General features: G+C 41.5%; 1 protein-coding gene across 4 annotated transcripts in view; it reads left to right on the top strand.

Moving 5' to 3' along the window:
• Nucleotides 1-16,486, top strand: part of EXOC4 (exocyst complex component 4) — a 456,935-nt gene that overhangs the window by 214,122 nt on the left and 226,327 nt on the right. Inside the window, exon 12 of one of the 4 annotated variants that reach the window (XM_035903886.1) lies at nt 1,415-1,496. The exons of the other annotated variants lie outside the window; for them this stretch is intronic. Coding sequence (XP_035759779.1) covers nt 1,415-1,457 — 43 coding nt within the window. The 3' untranslated portion in view covers nt 1,458-1,496. Of the gene's footprint in view, nt 1-1,414; nt 1,497-16,486 lie in introns of those variants that run through there. 4 annotated transcript variants of the gene reach the window in all.

Below are 16,486 nucleotides of genomic sequence, written 5' to 3'. Positions count from 1 at the left end.
GATGACCTGTGCTACCAGCAAACTGGCTTACCCGTGGACTCCTGTTAACATGGGCTGTGTGATGCTGCTTGTGGTTGTAAAAAGCTGAATATGGTGGATTTGCGAAGATACTGGTGTTTGCGATAATTTGTAGCACATCATCTGATGTGTGCATTCCTTGTTGGTTAGACCCTCGTCGCCCTGTTCTAGACCTTATTGTATTAAGTGTCCAGCTCTCAAGGAGGTAAGTTGCTTTCTTCATCCTTCGCTGCTAACCAGCATCTGCTTGGGTGGTGAAGGCGTTGGTGTTACTGGTCTGTGGACTAATGTCTCCCATTGGAGGAAGGAAGCGCGCGGGACCAATACTGAAGCCCTTCCGTTGTGGAATATTGAACAGCCTGAGTGATGTCGTTTGTAACATTTGTTTGGTGGGGAATTCTTTTGTTTGTTTGTTTGTTTGTTTATTTGTTTCAGCTGGCATTTGAAAGGCGCTTGGCTCTTCAGGGTAATAATCATTTTACATATGCTTTATAGAGTATGTTTATTACCAGACAATTGAAGAACAGATGTCTGCAGTCTTGAGGCTTAAGGGGGGAGGGACCGGAGATGGAGGGGATGATGGCATTTCGAATCGTGAAAGCACCGCTGATGCTAACTCAATTGGACGTTGTTTGGATATTGGGTATTAAGGCCGCGAGGTTATCCATTTATTAATATCAGCCACACTTCATTAAGATCAAGCAGCAATTAAAAGGGTTGTAGGATGGAAGAGAAAGCAAAGTGTTCATTGATTTGGAAGAAGCAGTCGCTTCTAAGCAAGATTGTGTCCTTGTGAAGGAAGTGGACTGGAGAGACCAAATTGACTTGGCACCCTTTACCGCGCCATCAAATGGACGTGTCTGTCTTGGGGGATCCCCCCCATTGCCAGGTGGAAAGAACTGCAACGTGGCAGTGAGGTCCTAATTAGATTTCTAAAAAGTCTGGGGAGTAAGAAAATGAAAACCAAAGTGTTGATTTATTAAGAGTACCCAGAAAAAAAACCAAAAAGGGAAGAAGGAAAGGCAGAATTACTGATTTGACTCTGCTGATGTTGTTTGAGATGCAAAGACTGAAGTTTAACGCTCGGGGGTGTGCGTGGTCCAAAGCATTGCAAAGTTTGCTCGTTCTTGGTATTTCAGAATGGTCGGAGTGGGGGGAAAAGAGCAGATAACAGCTTGACATTTTAATTTAACATTTAAATTATTATTTTCATTTATACTGGTCCCCGTGATTTAAAGCGGTAGCTTTTTACCTGATAGCGTTTTTGGAATTTCCTGTTTCTTCCAGTTACATTAATGCTAATAAAAGAGTGATTGCTCTTTTAATAAAGAAAATAAATGCTTTAGGGAATAATCAAGCAGGATAGTCATTTAATTTTGCTGCCTGTTGATATCAGCATGTTCCTCGCCAACTGGTGCCAATCAGCTCTGAACTGCTGAAGGTCAAATTTCAGACTCCACTGGTAACCTGTCCTTGGGAGGGAGGTGCACAACGTATGGAATATGTACATACACACAGGTACATATGCGTTAGCAGTGATGTTTTAGCTTTCCATGCTTTGGGAATAAGTGTGTCAAGCTTCTGTTTAATTCAGGATATGTCAAGATAAAAGGTATGGAGAATTTAAATCCTCTTGTTTGTTTTGAAAATCTTGGGAGGGGATGGCAAAGTTGTCACCGATTCCTATGGGGCATCGGAGTCCTTTGGTCTTTGTGAGCATGAACTGCAGCTGAGCGGTGTTCATAACCACGGATCTGTAATTGGTACAAAACTATGTATATAACTAAGAACCCCTGGGTACCCCACCAATAATCCCTTTTCTTAGTATTTTTGTACAGCTATAAGAACAGACAACTAATTTGATTTTAAAATACGCTGTAGTTGTGGACTGTAAAATTAATATTTGATAATACGTGTTATTTGGGAAAGCAAAAGGAGTGTGAAAATCAGATGAGTTTGTTAGTTACATTTAGTATGTTTAGACTGTGTCAAATGGTACCAAGTATGTTAAGAAAAATATGTGGTATTTTATTCCTCTGAGGGGTATTCGTTGTATTGAAGTAGATGGAAAATGTCAAATAATCCTAGGGCACAGATAGTGCTAAATAATGAGAGCCGATGTCTTTAGCTTTTTGAAATCAAACCTAAAATACTTGGGTTTAGAGCAATCAATAAAACCAACTCAAGCTGGGAGAGGGAACATAGAATATTGACTGCTTAAAGTTTGTATTTCAGATTGAATAATGTTCAGAGGATAAGGGGCTTAAGTAAAAAAAAAAAAGTCTGAGATGCTGTTGTGTACGCAGGAAAACATTATTTGCAAACTTTTCAAGTCAGTGACCCTTTAAAAATATAACCATCCAGATTGCATGAATACTGTTTTTTTGAGGTCTTAACATCCAGGCATATCCCTTATCTTCAAAGAGAAGGAAAAAATATCACTTAGTTAATCTAAATCTCACTTCTGTGAGGTAGGCAATGTCTCCCCTTTACCGAGGGAGGCTGTGGAGGTAGGGAGATGGTGCCTCTTCGGCAGGCTCGGTGGTGCGGCGAGATAAATGGGGCTCAAATCAGGAGATCTCGACTCCTGCTTCTCATTACGGTACCGGTAGTCACTGCTTAATATTCCCATCTTTATTTTGGAATCGTTAATACTCATCCTTGAGCCTGACAGATGCTTGCTGCAACTTTTCATACACTCGCTGTTTACTTCAGTTGACCTGAATCAAAATCTTAAGGGAGCAATTTGACACCCACCTACTGATTTTTTTTTTTCTCCCCCTGGTTTAATGAGTGTTTAGAAGACATTTAGTTGACGAGTCCCTTGCTGTTGACATTTAGTACTTTATATCTGTCAACAGCGGGAATGAATGTTTCTTGCAGGCGAATCCTAACTCTTTTCTCTTTGACAAGCTCTCATAAAGTCGGCGTCGCTGAATTATAAAGACACATTTCAGAAGAGCTTGTTGTTGTGACACTGCTAAGAAAAGGTTTCGTTCTGACTGAGGCCATCGCAGAAACGGGGCACATTCATGGGAAAGGGATGGGGAACAGCTTCACATTTTGTGCTTTTTTTTTTTTTCCCCCTGATGCTTTATGAGAACTGACAGTCTTACTGTGTGTGTCTGATTAAAGATGACAGTTTATAAAAACCTTAAGGTAAGGCTGTTCATTTTCGATGACAGAAAATAAAGCAATCCCCCCCCCCCAACCTCCCACACAAACAAAAACTCTTACACGCCAAAAAAACCTCTTAATATGTGATGCATTGATTTTATATTGTCTGTCAGAGAATGTGCTTCAGCAGATCAGTCAAGTTTTGAGTTTTCAAACATGCTTCATCCATACGGGAAATCAACAGCCTGTCAGAAATTTCACATGTCTCCAGCTCCTCCTTTCCTTCAGATGAAATATAACCTGAAGGAACATAGAAATTTTGACATTTGCAAGAACTTGCGCTGAATAACTGAGAACAGTGTTAATTCAATTCCGTGATAACGAATTACTTCTAACCCGTATTATGTTCATCAAGCCAACAACGTAGTTTTAGCTCGTTTCTTAATGGAAGCACTGCCTAAGTTTGGTTCTAGTGTTTAACTCACATTCTCATGGAGCACGATTAAGATTCCCCATATTGCCGAACACGGTTATTTTTAATAGAGCATAAGCAGAGATTTATGATGTCCTATGAGTTTTCAGTGACTTATTTATTTTTTTTGGAATACTGCATCACAAGACCCGAGTTGTGTCTTAAAATAGTTCAGTTGGAAGGGACCTACAATGATCAGTGTTAGGTTAATGGTCTTAAAGGTCTTTTCCAACCTAAATGATTCTGTGATTCTATGATCTAGTACAACTGCCTGACCAATTCAGGGCTGTCCAAAGCTTAAAGCATGTTGTTAAGGGCATTGCCGAAATGCCTCTTAAACACTGCCAGGCTTGGGGCATTGACCACCTCTTTAGGTAGCCTGTTCCAGTGTTTGACCACCTTCTCGGTAAAGAAATGCTTCCTAATGTCCAGTCTGAACCTTGCCTGGTGCAGCTTTGAACCATTCTCACACATCTCACACATTAGATTAGACATAAGGAAGAAATTCGTTACAACGAGGGTGGTGAAACACTGGCAGGGGTTGCCCAGAGAGGGGGTGGAGGCCCCATCCTTGGGAACATTCAAGACCAGGTTGGACGAGGCTGTGAGCAACCTGATGTTCAAGGTGTCCCTGCTCCCTGCAAGGGGGTTGGGCTGGGTGGCCTCTAGGGGTCCCTTCCAGTCCAAAACATTCTATGATTCTATGATCCTATCCCTGGATACCATGGAGAAGAGATCAGCTCCTTCCTCTATGCTTCCCCTTCTCAGGAAGCTGCAGAGAGCAATGAGGTCGCCCCTCAGCCTCCTTTTCTCCAAACTAGACAAACCCAGTGTCCTCAGCCACTCCCCACAGGACATTCCTTCCAGCCCATCCGCCGGCTTTGTTGTCCTTGTCTGGATGCATTCGAGTACCTGAACACCCTTCTTAAATTACGGGACCAAGAACTGCACGCAGTACTCAAGGGGAGGCCACACTAAATGCTGAGTACAGCGGGAATGACAGCAAGTCTTGAGATACATCAGCAAACTTTGTGTAGATCTTCTCATCTGGTTCTTTCCCAAAGACATGGTGAGCATGGCTGGGTTAAGAAGTTGGCAAAAAGTGCCGATTTCTTACTGTGTAAAGATTAATCATGGGCTTTCCTGCAATTACAGTATTTGATGTTGGACTGGAAGAGGGCTATTTTTGACTTTTTGAGCTTGTTGCGGTGTTAAAGTTTTAACATGGACAAAAGCCAGCACATCTTGTATGTAGACCCGTGAATTTATTGTTAATCTAACTGGTGTTTTACTGGTCTAACCAGTATGGAACAATTAGTAGTAGTACACTTACGGTAAAATCAATAGTTATAAACCTCTGGATTTATAGACCAGATTATCAAATTATTACTATTTCTCTTTAATATTTTAATTAAAAATCAAAATAGTCGAGTCTATTCTGTCCGTGGCAGTCATTGGTAAGTGATCTCCTTGTCTTTTTCTTGACCCAGAAGCTTTTCTATCTTATTTTCTTCCCCCCCGTCCTGGTAAAGAGGGGGGGGATGAGAGAGCGGCTGGTGGGGGTCTGGCAGTTGGCCAAGGTCAACCCACCATATTTTTGACTTTTTGAGCTTGTTGCGGTGTTAAAGTTTTAACATGGACAAAAGCCAGCACATCTTGTATGTAGACCCGTGAATTTATTGTTAATCTAACTGGTGTTTTACTGGTCTAACCAGTATGGAACAATTAGTAGTAGTACACTTACGGTAAAATCAATAGTTATAAACCTCTGGATTTATAGACCAGATTATCAAATTATTACTATTTCTCTTTAATATTTTAATTAAAAATCAAAATAGTCGAGTCTATTCTGTCCGTGGCAGTCATTGGTAAGTGATCTCCTTGTCTTTTTCTTGACCCAGAAGCTTTTCTATCTTATTTTCTTCCCCCCCGTCCTGGTAAAGAGGGGGGGGATGAGAGAGCGGCTGGTGGGGGTCTGGCAGTTGGCCAAGGTCAACCCACCACAAGAAGCTCTCGTCTTCCCAAGGTCTTACAGATGCCAACAAATCTTTGGAGCTAAGAAGGAAGAGGATAAATTTGCTGAAATTCATTTAGCGGTTCTTCTCCGATACTGGGTGTGGCAAATAGTCTGGGGAATTCCTCTTATATTGCTCACATCACATCACTGGACCGAATAATTTTACGTTAGAATGTTTCCTTACCCATCAGCCAGCTTGCCAAGGCTTCTGAAAGTCAACTCTACTGGCATGTTTTCCAGGCCTAAAAACTTTAAAAAAAAAAAAAAAAAAAAAAAAAGGAATATGGGTTTTTCCATTAGAGAATCTAATATACCTGAAATTCTTTAGCTTTCTTTTAGCTCTGTTTCTACGTGAAAGTGTATGTGTGTGTTAGCTAACATCTAGCAAATTCTACAAAGTTAGAAGGTTGTGGTCAGTTGAAGTATCTTCTGTAAGTACTCACACGATGGCTGCAAATTTGTTTGGCAAAATTAAAAAAAAAATGTGTGTGGGGGGGAAAAATAAAGAAGGTTTTTTTCCCCATTAATCCACACCTCTCCAACCCAAACTTGCAGGCAGTGGCAGTGACTGATTTGCTGCCCGTGCTTCACCCAGCAGACAGATGAACTGGTTCAGATTATCATAGCGGGGCCCGGCAAGGGTGAGCCAGGGCTTGCGCAGTGCTTGCTTTCAAAAGAAACGTAAATCTTGTGTGAACTCAAAAGTGGCTGTGATTTACGATCGCCTCGTGGCACCTTGTTAGCGGGATAGGTGCGCGAAGTTGATTAGAGATGGGGAGGAACCTTCCGTTGTTACCAGGTCATCTTGTCAGGTTGCAGTTGAGACTGAAGGAAAGGAGCTGGTGTAGCAGAAGCGTGGACCAAAAGATCACGCTTATTTTTATTTTTATTTTTATTTTTATTTTTATTTTACTAGTTACATGCTAATCTGTTACATGGAACATTCTGCAAATGTTTGTAGGTGTTATATTCATGAAATGAGAGACAAAATATGGGTCTTACATGCATTGAAGTTTGTAGACTTTCTTTTTCCTGTGGCTTTTCCTTTTCTTCCCCCTGCCCCCAGGAGCATGAGTATTGCAGTACTTGAAAACCTGTTGGTCAGAAAAATATTTAGCAAAGCTGGAAGGGAAGAATGGATCCATTTATTTAATTTAACCATCTTAGGTTGATGTTAGAATGCTTTAAGGAGCCTGAGTTACACACCGAGATCCACATTTAATGCTTTGGCTTATCAGACGCTATAAATCTCTGCAATCACAAGGTGAGATTATCCCGTGCAGGAGCCGGTGCCTTTCTAGCAGCTCAGTTGGCAACGGGGAATGAACTTCCACAGGAGCTAAAACTTGCTTTAATAGCACCAGCTTTCATTTTCAAATATAGCAAGTACAGCTCTGACGCTGGGGGGGGGAAAAAAAAAAAAAAAAAAAAAAAGTGCAAAGCAACAGAAAAACTCGCAAGGCAAAACCAGAGAAGCATTTTTGTTGTGGAAGAAAACGGGGAGAAAAGCTTGACAGATTCCCAGTTTGTAATCCGTCTATGGAAGCTGTTCTGAAAACACATTAACGAGGGCTTTCCCTGCATATAACGGGGAAAATCCAAGGATGAAAACCTAGCGTGGCTTAAATCCAAGTTACAGTACTATGGCCCTGCAAAACTTTGGAGAGTGCACGTGGTTGCTTTCGTAAAGCTTTACGAATTTTCAGTTGAAATACAGGAAACCTGTTTCTTCATGAAAAGGAAAAAAAAAGTGATTCCTGTATTTTGTATTTGCTGTTAAAAGCCAAGCTATAAAGCCCAGAATGACAGTACTTTTTGGACTCCATTTCCCTATCTAAAAGGAAGGGTGGTGGTTTGATTTTTGAGATTTTGGGGTGGCTTTTTTTTTTTTTTTTACATAAATGTCATCTTGTTGAAGCTGAAGAACCTTCTAGGTAGATCCTTTGGTAGTGAACTGGAGCTCTCTTAGTGATGGACCGTTCACGTCGGAGCTCTCTGCTTTGTGTTTGAGCTAGATTATTCTTGTTTGCTTTTTGCAAAGTTATTTAAAACCTTACATCCAATTTACAACTTCGCAATTTGGTGAAACTATAGCTGTTATCCCAGTTAGAGTCCAGAGGTGAACTTCAGTCTCCTCCAGGGATAGCAAAAGGGGGGAAAAAAGAGATTTTCGAAGTACTTAAATTTCACCTGTGATTTCAAAGAGTGAAATCTGAAATGCTTATTTCAACTATTACCCTCTCCAGCTTGCCTAACAGAGCTAAAAATAATGATTTTGAAGTTCCTTCACCAGTAAGCTGCATTTTCCCATTCTGCTGAATTCTGTCATGGATATTACAGTGTGGGACCCTCATTTATTCCTGTTTTATAGAACCAGGTTCCCTGGTCCGGACACATCCCATGTGGCTGCACAACCGCTTGCAGGGTTTTCGTGCTGCCCCAGAGGCGCATGGCAAAAGGCAGGTCCTTGTAGCACTGCAGGAGAGGGCTTGCAGGGAAGTCAGCCCATGGAAGAGCATGTTTTTCAGACGCCAGCTCATGCAGAGAATAACTTTTTGGTGGAATATTCCTGAGGAGTTGAATTTTAAATCGTGCTACTTTTGAGAGATCTGCAGAATAGCCAGAAATACATTTTGCAGGAAAGAAGTTGGCCTTTCTTTTTGGTTATTTTGGGTCCCAGGCAGCTTGAATACCGGATAAATTAGCAGTAATTGCACATTGTGTAATACCCCCGCTAAGCACTTCTGTAGCTCCTTTCGTCTGATAACTTCCAAGCTTTTCAGAGACATCAATTCATTAACACCTCAGCGTGAAATTGCTCTGTCCGTGGAAATCCTGGTTATGCGACTGCCAGGGATGAAGCCGTTGTGGATGAAGCATCGAGTTGAGTGGTCATAAATTCTGTACAGATTTGGAATAGGTGGAACATAACTGAAAGTCATAAACTCCCACTGTTATTAATCAAGGTCCAGATTTTCTATTTTATTGTATCATTGTCTCTCCGGGTTGTATTTTTACAAATGGATTTGCTCTAGGGGGGTGCACCAGGTCTGTGACAGCTTAGTTTAGCTCTGAGAGTCCTTCTGTAGCCTGATAGCAACGGCTCTGCTGCCTGCTCATACTTGGGTCCTTTGGTCACCTTTTACTTGGGTGACTTAGTCAACTCGGAGGACTACATCTAGCACAAGGTGGTATGAAGGCCTCGTGCAAGCTTCAAGCAGCTTTCTTCTCATCGTTGCGTTCCATAAAGTCAGATTCTTCTTCCGGCTTTGAAAATAGGAATATTCTTTCTGGAGACCAAGTCTGAAATTGAGATGTGATGCTAGGAGCCTCTCAGCGCAGGGTTGGTGACCTCGCTCCTGCGTGGTACCAGCAAGGCCAAGTGGAATTGGTTTCAGACCAAGCGTCTGCTGCTGTTTAATCACTTCTGCCTCCACTTCCTTCTCTGTAAATTGGAGATAACTCTTATTCCACGCATCAGTTGAGTAGTTTGTCATCTTCTGGATGAAGAGCACTGTCAGCCAGCTGACTGGTGGCTATGTTGTGGTGTGGGGTTTTATGGGCGGTTAAGTGCTGCTGCACTCAGGGACGGGGCATGAACAGGAGAGTATGAAGCTGTATTTCTCTCGATCTGGACTCCAGTGAATCACAGCTTGTCTAAGTGTTATGGATGTTTATTTGAGGATGTGGACACCAGTAAATAGATTTGTTCCTGGAGAAAATCCAGACAGTGACATATCACCCGCAATTTAATTTTTGAAATGGCCCTTTAGACGCAACTGCTGCTCATGATAGCGGCAACTTGAGATTTCAGGAGCCCAGTAGGAGCAGTTAAGGCCATCACCCTAGTTCTGTACCTTCAGAGCAGTTGGTTTCTCTTTGGTTGGGTTTTTTTCTTCTTCTGTGGAAATACTAAAACAAATGTTACAGAACAGCAGAAGCTAGCAGCATCTCTTGTTTTCCAGTCTTTATTGTGACTTAAGAACCAATTCTTGCAATAATACTTAAAACTAATGGAGCGGTGGCACCAGGGATGCTAAATGATGTGATAATGCCTCTGAACACAAAAGCACTTCTTTTCCTTTAGGTTTTATTTTGGCTGCCCGGGCTGATTTATCATAGGGTAAAAAGACTACGGAGAAGGCAGTGTACTAGCAGTGCTGTGTATGCTGTAAAGTGTAATGGTGATCAAGCTCTGACTGAAGCTCTTAGTGGCTTTAGTAATTTTTCAGTAAATAGTTTTTTCACTAAACTCATTCTCGCTGCAGTAACAGTAAGAGAGTGAGTGTTTTCAAAGTAAAAAAAAAAAAAAATGTTTCTGTAAGGTCAAGTAACATTGCTAAGTAAGTGCAGATCCCTCAAAAAATGTCTGTTGATTTGGGGATAGAATCGTAGAATCATAGAATTGTTTGGGTTGGAGAAGACCTTTAAGATCATCAAGTCCAACCGTTCCCCTGACCCTGCCATCCCACCACTAAACCCGGTCCCTAAGCACCTCGTCTGCCCGGCTTTTAAATACCTCCAGGGATGGGGACAAGGAATGGGGATACCCAAGCTGGTAATTTTTAGTCCTATGCCAGGTTCAGTGGACATGAGACATAATTGTTTTGAGTACTTGGAGAACATCTATAAATAACACTAAATACAACAAGAAGGGAAAAATATTGGGAAGTATCAGATTCGGTTCTCTTCGAATAGGTCTCCAGAGCTCTCAGAAGAAAGTCACCATTCCACTGCTTTTGGAGGAGGATGGGTGACAGTCATGGAGAGCTGTGATCTGGTGGACGGCCAGGCAGTGGAGAGATCACAGCACAGAAAAACAAACCCACTACCCAGAGTAGGAAAACTGAAATGCTTTGAAGTTTTATAACACTACAGGGAGGAAATCAAACTATCCTCTTCTGCAACATCTTTACAAATGGTGGAGACAAGTCTTCAGTCTAGAATAATTCTTCATTTTATTTTACAGGGCTGTGTGGTTTATCACTGCAAACCGTTCCTTATTGTGAAAGTCATCCCTCTTGATACATACCGTATAATTGACTTTAATGAAAATGGGTGTGCAATTCACTCTGAAAATCAGACTCGGCCTGCATCACGTGGAAACCATTAATCTGAACTGAAAGCAAGTTGTTGTTAAAAATTAATAGAAGTTAATTAATTGCAAGGTATCTCTAGATTGCTAGTTGCTCTTTTTTCTTAACACTGGTATTTTGCTCTCTTTCCTTTTCCTGGCTCCTAAATTATTGTTTCACCTCCTTCCCAGGCAACATTATTCCCAGTTCTTCATAAGACTTTGAGCATTTAAGAGTATCTTCTGCTTCCCATTCATCCACGTTAATCTTTCTTCTACATAAGAGGTGCCAAACTTGTTGCTGTATGATCTGTTGATCATTCATCCAACCTCCGCTCCTCTGCCTTTTTCCCCCAAAGTCCCCACCACTTTGGCATGTGTCTGGTCACACAAAAGGTGCATCCATTTCTGTGGAATGCACGGGGTTTTGTTGTCTGATGGGAGGAGATCTGCCATGTGCATCCCTCAGGAGCCTCCTAAAGAAAATGTTTGGCAACTCTTCCATATTAGAAAAAAACAACTAGAAGGTGTCAAGGACAGAGAACTATTGTTCGAGTAAGCAGAATGGGTACTTACTATCAGGTTTAGGTACGCCCAGGCCAATAGTTAAGTGGGGTTTTTTTCTAGTTAGCTTGATGAAAGGAAGTAATGGGTTTAATTGCTGGTTGTCATTCGTAATGTAGTGTATGAAATATTAGCGTTATTCTGATAATGTGTTGTAATTACCTACCATCAAGCGTTTTACAATGTTAAAAATATGATCTTTGAAGTAAGGTAGCTAAGCTCTTTGAATTGAAGGCAATACCTATGGAGACTATGATATCATTTAAAAATGTCAATCAAGTTGGTTAGATAAACAAAATTGAGGTGGTGGGGTTTTTTTCCATAAATTCTTGCTGTGCCCTTAAACCTTCCCGAAAGCTTGGCGGAATAAGCAACATGCCTGGAGGGCTGATAAATAAAAGCTATTTCAGAGTTCCCTGCACACACGCCCGGTTTGCAAAGTATTGTGCGCCTTGCATAAAGCGCTCTCCGGAAAGCCTCTTTGTGTTCAAACCCAAAGGGATTGCTATTCATTTTGGCTTTGCTATAGCAGGAGAGAAAAAAACTCTCTTAGGAGTCTTGCCCCTAATTCTGCGTGAGAAATGATTGTGCTAAATGGTAGATGGGACAAAGTTTTTTTAAAAACAGGCAGAGGTTTCAATTTGCGTTGACCTTATCTACGCGCACAAATGAATCAACAGATGCAAATGAAGCAGGGGAGGCTGAGTTACAAAATTTGTATGCTTAGTTGCTTCGGTCGTGTGCCTAGTCTGGCAAAGAAAGGGGGAGGGAGAGGAAAAAAAAATCTGAAGTTTAATAAATAGAAGTGTGGCTCCCAACGACCTTTACCTACTGTTATAATTTTGATGTAGAACAACCAAATTCCTGAAGATATTTAATCAGCAAAGTTGAATTTTGATGAAACCACGTGCCACAGTCCCATTACTGCTGCAGAAATTAATTGTAATTCATAGCAATATCTTTGCCTGGTAAGGATTAACACCAGTGAACTGTCACCTTTTCACATTCTTTCCATCCTTGGTGTTGCAAAGCCCTAATGTAGGATAGAAGTGTCCCACGTTGGTAGGTTAAAAGCTCATCCAGATACAAAATTTTGGGGGGTTACAATGCATCAAATGAAAGATGAATTAAAACGTCATGTGTATATTCTGTATTTTTAGCCCAGATTTTTGATTAAGATTTTTAAATTGCACCTTTTTTTTTTTTTTTTTTTCTGTAGGGAAGTGCATGTACACATGTAGTCTCATGATGGGACTCACATCATTGCAAACCCTCTGAAATCAGGACCCAGAATTTCCCCTAGCCCATGGCATTTAAGAAGTTATTGTTCCTCTTAATTTAATATATGTTGCCAAAAAAGAAAGATGAAAAGTCCAATGATGTGACAATGGTGACATTTTTCTTCTTCCAAAAAGATTAAATAAAATCTTTCTTGTAATTCTTTCAAATTCCTGAAGCTTAGGTAGATCTTGTCAAGACATGTCTTGCATACAGGTGGCCTGCTTAATTTTAAAGGCAATTTTAAATATGTTGTTTTCCTCTCCTTTTCATAGAAAATCAGACTGGGATAACTGAGGCTGACAGTAGATTTTTGCAGAGCTTAATAGGCGTAAATCTCTCTCTGGATGGAATTAGCATGAGGCATGAAGAGCCCAGCTTGGGGAGAAGACAATGTCAGTGTCGCTAACGGGCATTTTCTAAGACTTCCCTGTTTGGTGGCCAGTCTGAGCAGCTCAACACAGAAAAAAGTCAAATTGTCAAAAGTCATTAGTGGTTGTCACTTCATAGACCTTCACTTTGGAGTTCTCCCTTTGGAATTTCAGTGGAATGTTTGGGTTTGTTTTTTTTTTTTTCTTCTTCAAGTAAGTAGGACAATCAGATGTACAAAACTGCTGGGATTTAACCCATTCATAGCTTTTTGGTCATGGCTTCAAAGAAATGCTGAATTTAGGAGTTTGAGGTTCAGTTCCATGCTCTGCCAGAACCTTTGCTACTTCTAGCAGGTCTTTTTATACCCAAACCTCCAAGGATACATTTTGAAGCTTGATTTCATCAGAGATGAAGGCCTTTGGGGCATGGGTAGAGAAGCTTTGCTGCAACGTGTTGATTTAGGACATACCAACTTCAGTACCTCCGACCATTTGATTCATTGCATTTCTGCATTGTTTCACCTCTGGTTTTTTGGGGGTTTTGGGGGGTTTTTTTTCAGGTAGTCTTCAATCACTGTTATTTAAGTGAAGTAGCATTTTAAATAAGTGGCCTAGGAAAGAGCTGTAGTTGCCCTGTTTCCATTGTTCTTTGTAAAACGAAACAAGTCGGTGCTAAACAACACTACTTGTTTATAAATGAGCGCCCTTTCCACAGATTTATTCCTTAGTTTCGAATTAGGAACTTCTTGATTGTTAATTGGGGTGGGTTGACAAGGGGAAGAGGAGGCTGATTAAGTTGGAGGTAAATAAGCTGATATCTTGTAGTATAGGATTTGTCATGAGGTCTCTCAACCAGCAACCGTCCAGGTAGGAATCCTTCATCACTTCTTGTCTCCTAGAGCATGAGAATTTGGTCGTCTAGCCTTAAAGGCACAGCTATGCCAACACGTGCATTTTCCTTACCCTTCTGATTTAGCCATTCTACCAAAATCACTCCAGAGCCATGGTCCTGACTTGTTCTGCTCAAGGTCCATGTTGAAGCTACACTGCAATAGCGCTCTAATTCCATCTCCACTGAGACATTTGCTGCTCCGGCATAACCACTGAAGCACAAGTCTGAGAGGAGGATTTTTCATGTATGTTCCCTTTTTATTCCTTTCTCTATGACAGGTGGATTTGGGGAGCCTTATTTAGACATTTACTTTTTTTTCCCCAGATTCTCAGATACAAAGTGGGGGTCGGCCTCTTCTCCCTGGTAACGGATGATAGGACGAGGGGAAATGGTCTGAAGTTGAGCCAGGACAGGTTTAGGTTGGACATTAGGAAAAATTTCTTCCCAAAAAGGATTGTCAGGCACTGGAAGGGGCTGCCCAGGGGAGGGGTCGAGTCCCCATCCCTGGAGGTATTTAAAAGCCGGGCAGACGAGGTGCTTAGGGCCAGGGTTTAGTGGTGGGATGGCAGGGTTAGGGGAACGGTTGGACTTGATGATCTTAAAGGGCTTTTCCAACCTCAATGATTCTATGATTCTATGAAAGTGGTGCTGCTACCCAAGGGTGTTGAAACTATGGTTTGTAGGGAGTTATTTTTACAGATTATTTTTTTTGCACATAGTCAAACAGAAATAGAAAGGTTTTGGTTTGGTTTATATGCTTTGAATTCCCAAATTTTCGAGTATATATTAGTAATGCTTTGGCATCCTAATTAAATACCTAATTATATTTTGCAGTTTTACAGTTTTTTGCCAGTTTCTGATGGCTTTTACTGTGCCGCTCTTTGCTGTTTGTGACATTTAAAGCATATGTTTGAATTCTTCCCTCTCCTGTGTCTTGTCATTTCGTTGCTCTTTTTTAGAACGGGGATGTAACTTTTGCAAAATAATTGCACAATAAGAAATACAGTGTAATTTTTTTTTAAAGATACAGAGCCAGTAAGTATACCCTCAAGAAAAAGAAATAGAGAACCGTGCCACAGCTGCAGGTGTGCCGAGAACAAGGAACTGGCTGGTTTGGGGAGTAGCAAAGTGGTTGTCAGCGTATGAGTAAGACTCCTTTCCTTGTAGCTTTTGGTTTTGAACTGGGTGTTTAATATCCCCCTTCAGAAGCAAAATATATCGAGGAGAATAAAGAAAAGCAAAACAAGAACATGGAAGGCACCTTAAACTTGGCCTGGAGGTGCTTTTTACAGTAAATCTTTTGACGTTTTTGAGATCCATGTCATTACAAAGTTGGGGGAAAAAATCCCACCTTGTGTGACAAGCCACCCCAGAGAGAGCAGTTGTGTCACAAGCCATTAATGTTCATCATTACAAAGCGTAATGTGACTTTTTCCTTTGTTCAGCTCCATCAACATTTATCTAGGAGGTGTATAGAGGTGGCCAAGGGGTACAGCGAGAAGTGAAGCTTCAAGCTCAAGGATTGTCTCTCTTGCGTAGCATCTCAAATACACCATTGGCCTAGAAGGCACTTGTACCGAATTGTTGGCGAGGGGTGCGTGACTTCAGTGTCACTTTGGTTTTAATAGGAGATGTTGGTTTATGGAGATAGATGAAGCCTGCATGCTTCAAGGGAGCCTTCTGGGGGAGGAGTTAGGGTTGGCTCATGCTGGAGTGCACCCAGCGCGTGTGGGGACGGATGTCTTGAGATGGTGTCCTCAGGCTTTTGCACTATCCCAGCTTCCCTGTGGTGCCAGCAGAGATGGTCAGCGTTCCTCAGCTGGAAAATCACCGCCTTTCACAATTTACTGTACTTCAGCTTCCCATGCTTAGGGTTTTTCTCCCTTTGTTTAGCTGTTTGCTGTGTACCAAATAGCACAGCAACAATATAGGCCAAAAAGGTGCCCCCTATTTTCACATGTTACTGTCCTTTTTTTGTGTATTTCTATAGAAAAATTTCTCAGTTGCACTAAGGCTGCTATTACATCTTTGAAACACAACATAAGAACTATCAGATTCTTTTTGCTACAATACAAGTCACTGCAGTAATTTAAGTACTGGTAGAGTCTGGTCTATTTTTATGAAATCCAGAGCAGGATGAATTATAAAGCCCTAAATTCATGGGTTACGAGGAGGTGCTGAGCTTTGTTAGTGTGAGAGTCAAATCAACTTTTTCCTGGAGTTCTCTGCATCATCGATCCCCCAGGAATATTTGAGGTACAGTTAGAAGGCAGAGATGGTTTCAATAAGAGCATCACCCAGCAGATGCAGAGCACTGAGGTTCTCCTCCGTGCAGTTGCTGCTGCAGAGCTGTAGCAGAAAACCAGCTCAGCGGGAGTGACCAGAAGAAGTTAGATCTCAACGTGCAGGTGGGAGCGAGATGCCCTGGAGCAGGTCTGCGGTTAGATCGGCCCGGTTTCACAACTGCATGAGATGTGAGGGTTGGTTCTCTTCTCTCTATTCCCCTTGAGATATTACCAATGTTCTTAACATTGCAGATTACGAAGGAGGACACACAGCTTAAATTCCTGTCTTATTTGCAACCTATAAGACCTGGTCATTGATGCTTTGGGATTTTGTTTCTCAATCCCCATAACTTTCAGTGCCATGGAGCCTTGCCTGTTGATTCCACGACACATCAGCA

This window comes from Egretta garzetta, unplaced genomic scaffold, assembly GCF_000687185.1.
Source record: "Egretta garzetta isolate BGI_Z169 unplaced genomic scaffold, ASM68718v1 scaffold260, whole genome shotgun sequence".
Lineage (NCBI taxonomy): Eukaryota > Metazoa > Chordata > Aves > Pelecaniformes > Ardeidae > Egretta > Egretta garzetta.
Note: the sequence above shows the minus strand (reverse complement) of the source record. Positions and strands in the feature narration are given on the sequence as shown.